General features: G+C 39.6%; 1 protein-coding gene and 1 pseudogene across 1 annotated transcript; one reads left to right on the top strand and one right to left on the bottom strand.

The window, feature by feature from the left end:
* Positions 1 to 2,343: 2,343 nt before the first annotated feature.
* Positions 2,344 to 5,031, bottom strand: LOC146470085 (uncharacterized; annotated as a pseudogene).
* Positions 5,032 to 5,756: 725 nt separating this feature from the next.
* On the top strand, positions 5,757 to 7,933 carry LOC146470086 (uncharacterized). Its single transcript, XM_085121960.1, has one exon. The coding sequence runs from the start codon at positions 7,119 to 7,121 to the stop codon at positions 7,500 to 7,502; it is 384 nt and encodes a 127-aa protein (XP_084978086.1). The 5' UTR covers positions 5,757 to 7,118; the 3' UTR covers positions 7,503 to 7,933.
* The last annotated feature ends 614 nt before the right edge of the window (positions 7,934 to 8,547 follow it).

The raw sequence follows: 8,547 nt of genomic DNA on the forward strand, positions 1-8,547 counted from the left end.
CTCTCCAAACTCAAATGCATAGTTTAGACTGTCTGCTAGTAGCCTCCCGAACAGAGGCCAGAAGGCCAGGGAGAGTTCAGTTGTCAAACCATCATTTCCAGGGGTTGTATTTTTGGGGAAAGTTCCCAACACACTGAAGCATTCACTATAACCTAATTTCCCTTCACAAATCTCCCTCAAGTCATCTGTTAAAGCAGGAAATCCCCTAGAGACATCTAAGAACATGGGAGTGGTTGAATGTAATGGGCGACTGGTACTGTCGTAAAGGTTAGCATAAAATGATTCCAGCTTGTCCATAATAGTTTTGGGGTCGTTTGTTAGCCTCCTATCCCTGATGAATATTTTACGGACACTGCTCTTTTCCTTGTTTGATTTTTTTAAATTCAGGAAATATTTATTGTTTTATTCTCCTAGCTTGTACCAAGTTGCGCAGGAGCGAATAATAGCTCCCTGAGTAATATAGTCATACAACTGGTCGTATTCTGCATGTAGGCATTCCAGCTCTTCTAAGTTTTCTTTACAGGGGTTGTTATCCCATTTGGTAGTGCAGTTTCTTAGATTTTCTTCAAGTTGGTTAATTTTTTTTTCCCAAAATAAAGCCATAACAGTCAACATCTCTTTGAACCCTATTCTAAAACATGAATAGTGGGGAAATTTAACATTAATTTTATAAATCTGGAATCACAAGTTTAAAACCTATAAAATATAAAAATTCACAGAACTGGCGTCAAATAATTGAGCACCCTTCAAACGTTCTGTGTCATCATCTTTTGACTACGAAGTCAAAGAAGGAAATTTCCTCACAGATAATAGAATAGTGACTTGCCTGCAAGAGTGTTTTTAGCTATCAGCAACATAGTTGTTAATACTGTAGTTATTGTTACAGTGAATCATCGAATAAAATGCAGAAACTTTAGTTTTTAAGGTTTCTGAGGTTATTTTCATACAAAAACCGATGATATTCATCCTGACATTGAGAACTACAGAGGCGCTTATTACATTCTTTGCACCCAATATGCTACAATACCCTTTATTTTACGTGGTAAATGGTCTTAGCTAATCAGCTACTCAACAGACATACCATGAAAAAAAAAAAACACAAATGATATAAAAAGAGAGAATGGCTTAAAAGTGTATGTACAGTTAACAAAAAATTATTAAAACTCAGAGCAGATCACAAGATCATTTCATAGTGATATAACAACTGAACAATATGTTTTTACATGTATTTGCACAATTAGAATATAAAGTTTAAGTAATCCATCTTGGACACTAGGTTCTTAAATGATCCAGTACTGTTAGTGGGGCGTAACTGATCCGGAAAAGCATTCCAAATCTTAGCTGCAGTGTATCTCCAGGATTTAAGTCCATAGGTGGTTGTATTCAATTTGGGTAGCTCGAGGATGTGTTTTCCTCTAAGATTATAATTCGTTGATCGTTCATGCAATAGCTCACCTATTCCTCAAGGGACTTTATACCCAATGATAGCTTTGTAGACACCAGTGGCCATTTCAACAATTCTTTGATTAAGCGGGGACAGCATGTTTTGTTGTTTTAACGTTTCCTACGTGATTGACTTTTCGCAGGTCACAAAGCGAAGAGCTCATTCATTGATTTTTTTTTTTTTCAATTTTGGCACAACCTCTTTTGCCAAAGTCGTTCCACAACTCTGAGCTGTAATTGAAATGCGGTGCAATGAAAGCTCGATATATATCTAACTTCAATTCAAAAGGCAACATTCTCTTAGAACGATTGAGAACAGCAACCTGTTCCCAAAGCAAGTTTCCTTTCTTTTGGCTCCTGAAACCCCAATACAGCATCGTCGCATCTTCCCCTATTCTTGATACCTAGCCTTACAATGTTTACAGACTCATGACCAGACACTCTCACAACTGGAAAGGCATACTGGGGGTTTGGAGGACCCAATCTCTTCCTACACGAAAAAATTCCCACCAACCCTTTAATAACCTGAGATCGAAACTGCACCTGGTTTAGAGGCTTCTGATTAGCATTTGGGGGCTTTTGCACCAATTTGAAAGTGTGACAGTAAACAATGTAAGCATTGACCATTGTCAAGTCTAAGCAAAAGTGAAAATGCGTTTCCACCACCTTCTTGATTTTCTGTTCAAACTTATCTACTGAACCCATGTTGATGTTGTTATCCTGAACACAAGGTGGAGACTCAATTTCAACTACAGTGCCATCCCTTTTCTTTCTCTGAACAGAGCAAATCATAAAAAGGATGTCTCGAGAAAGTAAGTAACAGCAAGGTGGTTTCATGCCATTTTCATGTTGTACATAAATATAACACAAACCCATTGTTCCATATCCCATATGCATGATCTATGGAACACGGCGAGAACCAGTGCAAACCTTTTTCATATCCCATGCTACTCCTTTAGTACCTATTATGTTTAGAAAGCATTGACATGTTAAAAGTCTATTTATAGAAGCAAGACAAACTGGGTGAAAATAATTTAATTCAGTTTCAGGTTAATAGTTTGCCACATATTATACATACATAAAGTTGCAGTGGCACTGACAAAATAAAGAAAAGGAAATAAAGTTAAACATATAATGATTGTAAAACTGAAGTGGGTACATTGTTTTAGTGTGAGATGTTTGATAGTACTTACTACTGAGAGAATGCCCCCCCCCCCCCCCAAAAAAAAAAAAAAAAAACACAAAATGATCATAAATTTGTACTTGCCCAAAAGAATTTACACTTGCCTGGGTGTGTGGGGAAGTGCTAATTTGAACCCTGTCCTAAGAAGTTGTAACTCACCATGCCAAGTATCAAAAGATTTCTTGATGACTTTTTCCTGAAACCATTTTTTCAGAGCCATAACTTAGTCATAGGCCACCTCCCCAACAATGTGACCGATGTCAAAGAAATATAAGATGTGGTTTCACAAATGATATTTTGATTCAGGCAGCCAAGCGTTCAACCTGAAGGGTATATGTATGTCTGATTGATACCCCTTTTTGGAGAGAGATAGTGGCTAATAGCCTGCAGCACTGTCTATGTTGCAGGTAAAATCTGTTCTCAGGTTGAGCATGTGTCTGACCTAGGGTATATGTGTACTTAGTGAAAGGGTTACCCTTGTGTGTAGGTTATGGTAAGCATTTTGACAGAGCTTGGGTGCATTCTAGAAATGGCTTAAACAGTGGAATGCATGGTTGCCCGGCTGGAATCGTGCCTGGCCTTATTATTAATGCATGTCTAGTTTGACTGTCCGGGTGAATGTGCTGTTCTGAAAAGAACTGTTGTTGGTGACAATGACTGTCATTTTGGCAACCTGCGTGGTAGCCATCTTCAGAGTGAAAGTGACGTTAGGTAACATACCACATATATACCACATTTTCGACCTTTACAAGTTTACTTACATCACCGTTTCTGATGTAGTAAGGGGTTCCTTGAATCTCCCTTCTTGCATCTGCCATAGACTTCTGGGCTAGATCTCTAACTATACTAAGGTAGCCAAAACCTTCATCCTTGTAAACTGTGAAGAAAGTGAAATTTCTATCATAAATGCATGTATATATATTTTTAAGAAGATCAGTTAATCTAACCCAGAACTGTCAATAATTTTACGTTGATCAACCATGAAGGTTTATTAATTTGTCATCTATTGGCTGAATAAAACAAGCTAGAGTACAGCATGCAAATCCCTACGGCTAATATGGTGGAGATTTTGTACGCAGACTGGTTACATAGGAGATGAGAGACAACGTCTAACAGGTAAGTGAATGAAAGATCATTCCTAGCTGCGACAACAAAAAATGAAAGTAAAAAGAAATGAATTATTTGAAAACCTAGTAGCACAAACAAGGTAAAGTACCCACTCGTGTCAATTGACTTGTCCATGACAGAGCCAATACCAGCGGCCTCGCAAAAATTGTGGTACTGGGTTTCGGTTAGTCCACTACTAGTAAATGCATTTACCATCCTACAGAACAGGAGTCTTACAAAATGTATAAGCTTATAAAGTACTGAACCTAACTTCAACAGAAATCAATTTTACGTGAAATATTTTATATGATAAATGACGCCTACGTATATAGCTGCATTGTGTGGTTCCAGAAAATATCCGTACCCCCCACCACAGCAATAGCATGGCATACAAAGAGAGCAAAGTCTATGAACATTGCACAGGCATATGCACGACATACAGACAGCAGTAATAGGTGAATGCTATACGTTGTGTGGTGTTGCACCTGCCTGATAAGGATTTTCCCCTGCATATACACATGCGTTAGTCATAGGGCAGTCAGGAAGACAATAAAAAGGTATATATCTTACCTCACGTTTGCAAAATACCTGGCAGGATGGCCAAGAATCCCTGAACTCAGCCAGACGACCTTGTCATTACAAACACAAGGGACTTCGATGCAGCAGACGTGCCCTTGGTTCGTGAACTTCAGCCCAGACCATTTGTGATCCCCACCACAGAATTCACATTTGGGACTGCTACTGAAGTATTTTACCAGTGATTCCAGTGATTCACCAGTGCAAACAAAGCAAGGATCCTCTACTGTGGCATCTACGTAAAGCTGCCTTTTTTTAGGCCGCCGAGGTTAAGGCCTGGCTGGTGACTGCACTACTGGAGGCTGAACAGACTAGGTGGACAGTGGAATAGGCCTTGATATCGTAGATTGTACAGGCCTGGCTGGTGACTGCACTACTGGAGGCTGAACAGGCTAGGTGGACAGTGGAATAGGCCTTGATATCGTAGATTGTACAGAAGATGACCCAGTTTTGACGGCTGAAGGTAGCATCGTTTCAAACTTGGAAAGAAGGACTTCCAGAAGATATGCATTTTGCATTGAAGATGTAGTGCTGTCGATCCACATGGCAGATTTGGCATTGTTCCATCGTCTGCGAAGGTCTTCCTTGCACAGTTCGTCTTCCCTCTTCACCTCAACAGTTATGTTGAACTGTGGATTTCTCTTTGCTGGATCTCATTGAGCGTTGGTCCGCTTGTTTCTTTCTATTTTCGTCTTCTTCTCTGGAGGACAAACGCCCAACATTTTTAAGGTAAGTGGATCAAAATGGCAAAACAAACAGCGAAACTGAAGACGAAGTTATTTAACGTTTCAATTTTCAGCCAAGTTTTGACCGCCGCACGCTTGAATTTACGCATACATCTTGTGCAAAACTGCTAACAAATGCTGATGGTCATTTTAGGCTCAACAAAGGAGAAAAAAAGGCCTTCTAGTGACTGGTAGGGGCTTTAGTCAACATGACAATGTAACCAAAATGGCAGTGGATTGAATTCTACTATCACAGACCGTGTTTTGCGATCGGAATATTGCCTTCTTTGTCCTTAACAGGACATATCCACTTCAAAAAATAACATTTATTGTTTCAAATGGTTATTTTTCAATGATTTTTCATGGAATAAATCAAAACAACTCCTCTTGCACATTTATCATTGTTCTCCGCATTGGCCGCCATTTTGTTTTTTCCTTAATTTCGAAATTTGTGGGTGGTCTCAGAACTTCTGGGTTATTGGTCTTGCACTACTATTGATATATAATTTCGCAGTTTTATCTTTCATCTTCCCCAGCCCCTCAAAGCAATCTTTGTATTCCTCCAGGATGTCATCCACCTGGAGTGCTGATACACAGTTTACTATGTGCAGCAGTCAGAGATCAGTTTCCGTCTTGTAGCCTATCAGTTTTCCATCTTGTCCGTCAACAACACAGAATTGTGCGACCTTGAATTGGTTGGTCACTCCCGACTTGATGTTGGCTTCGAACGTTCCAACAACTGGCAAAGGATCGAAAGATCTGTAGCCATAGATCTTCTTTAAAGTAGGTGAAATGTGAATATTCTCCATCTGATTGAAAGTATACGTGTCAACAACATTCACTCCCGCTCCTGAGCCTATTAGACATTTCAGTGTCTTTTCTCCAATGATAACTTCAGTTAATGGCTGTGCCTTGTCACACACGCAGTGGAGAGTGATACGGTAGGTGTATTCTTCATTAGTGGACTCATCACTATATCCTTCACCCCCTGTGTTGACTTTCTTGGCAGTTAATCTACTTCTACACACCGTAGCGAAATGACCCTTTTTGTGACAGTGCTTGTACGTTTCTTTCAGGGCTGGACAAGGTCACCCTTTATGAGGGTAGTGTTCGCCACACCTGTAGCATTTCTTGTTTTCGGACGTTCGCTTTTCTGTGTGGACTGGCAATACTTTGGCTAACTTTTCGTGTTCCTCGATACCTTTAGCTTGCTTGTCAGACATTTCTATGCCCCGGCCATAGGCAAGTAAGTCTTTGATATTCATATCTTCTCGTAGAGCTGTTCGTCTTCATTAGTGGACTCATCACTATATCCTTCACCCCCTGTGTTGACTTTCTTCAGTGTAATCTTGTGATGCAATTTTGAGGGGGAATCTTCTGTGGTGAGTGTAAAATATCGTTCAACTGAGTCGAGAAGTCTGGATTTTCACCTCATAAACAGTTTCAAGATGGCGGCCAGCGCACGTGGTAGTGAGAAGAATGTTGTTGTTTTCTATGTTTATCCGATGTAGTTGTTTCGAGACGACTGTAAATTGAGTTGTAGTCGTGGTTGAGCTTGTCGGGGATATCCTCGTCGCCAGTTATGGAATCCTCGATTATAATTCTAACTCTTTTAATGGAAATTTCTACTTCTCTAATCCTGCTCGTAACCACGCTCCAAGAATGCCAAACCGAGTGGGCAAGCTTGTAACGCAATATAAGACACCACACTCACATTGTTATACATATACTGTAAAATTGGCAGCTGAATCGAACTTGTTTCAAATACAGTCAACTCCCGATAAGTCGAACCTTGAAGGGAAATTGAAAAAGGTTTGAGTAATCGGGAGTTGGAGTTGTCGAGGGTAAAATTATATAGAAAATGACCTGAAGGGAAAGGAAAATTGGTTCGAGTTATCGGGAATCATCTGTATTAGTCATCTCCAACATTTTTGAAATGAAAGGTAGCCATGGTCTCTTCATTTTGTTTCAAGCTGACTTTCTATAGTATTCTTGTAGTGTAGCCTTGTCAAAGTTAGAGGGTTCCGGTTCACGGAGGGTTCGATGTGGAAAATAATTTTTTTCCAGGATGAAGTTTTTCTCATATGTCGTATGATCCCTACCTTTTTTGTCAGGACTTCATAAAAACCCTGGCTATGGATGAAAAAGACCAAATCCTTCTCAGGCTTCACAGCCAAGGCAGAGGTAGTTTGGAATATGCCAACAACATCCGAGCAGAAATCAGTGACACTTCTGAACCTGATCCTGGTCCTGATCGAACTGCTGATGCTCCTGAATGGTGTGATTGTTCCGTTTGTAGACCTATGCCTCTGGATGTGGAGAATGTTTGTTGCAGAAAAAGAACTTGCATCACGTTGTTCGCTATGTATCAAAACGGCTGCCTTGACCGGGAAGTACTGATGTTAGCTATCCGGGCAAGGTTTGACATACTGGCTGAGGAACCTGATTATTCTACCAATTCCTATTGAAAGGCAGCCTACAGGCAATACTGTTTATGGAAATATGGGAAACTGGGAAAGGGGAACCGACGAGTTTTGCCATCATGCGTTGTTCTCAAATAAGAAGATTCTATCCTGCTCCAGATGGCATTTATATGGGATATAGGCAATCCTAGGTTGCTGAATAAGCATTTTTTAAATTTATTGTTCTAGATTAACTGTTGTAAATTTGCAGTGCTTTTTTGCGAGAGTACCACACTAGTAAGCTTCCAGTTACTGTTATTCCTCTTGTTCCTGTTAAAATCTCTGGTGGCATTTTTTAAAGTTTAGGTTTGTGACAGTCAGTTTTCCTCTTTCTCTTTCCCAATTTTATGAATGAAAGTTTTTAAACAAAGGCCAACCAAGATGCATTTATTTATAAATGAAAGATCGTGGTCACAACTTCAAGAAAAAGTCCGGTTTCAGATAAAAGTTTCATTAGATATTTATACACATATTTATTATCAATAATTAATAAATATTTTATTAAAAATGGGTTATTCCAGAAAAAATCCACACCCCCTCTCCGACGGGTGGGATCTTTTTTTAACCCATTCTCCCTCTTATCTGGATTTCCTGAAGCACAAATCCCCCTCCTGTCTGGATTTCCAAAACAAAAAACCCCCCTCCCGCTGGATTTTCGGGAAAAAATGTTAGGCTTAAATTCAATTTTTTTTAATAGAAAATATGCACAATCATGTCTAGAAGATGTTCTTTTTTAATTTCTAAAGCTTCAGCTAATATTAAAAACTCTATCGCGTGGAACTAAAAAAAGAAAGGAGCAACAATGGGAATTAAAAAGTGAACAAGTTCATCCTTTGTGTATGGACAATTTCCATGGAATCTTAAAACTGCACGCAGAAAACGCACTGGCTGCTTGTTCGACTGGGCTACGGACGATGGGACTTCACAGGTATATGTTGCAGGAACCCGTCCAAGAACATCCTCCTTCTGTTGCTTTCACAATAACTTACATTTCCAAAGGTTTTTTCGAGGCACAGATGGCTACGAGTTCCTCTCGAGTATTTTCGACAAA

This window comes from Pavona decussata, unplaced genomic scaffold, assembly GCF_977016875.1.
Source record: "Pavona decussata unplaced genomic scaffold, jaPavDecu1.1 SCAFFOLD_114, whole genome shotgun sequence".
NCBI classification, from domain to species: Eukaryota; Metazoa; Cnidaria; class Anthozoa; order Scleractinia; family Agariciidae; genus Pavona; species Pavona decussata.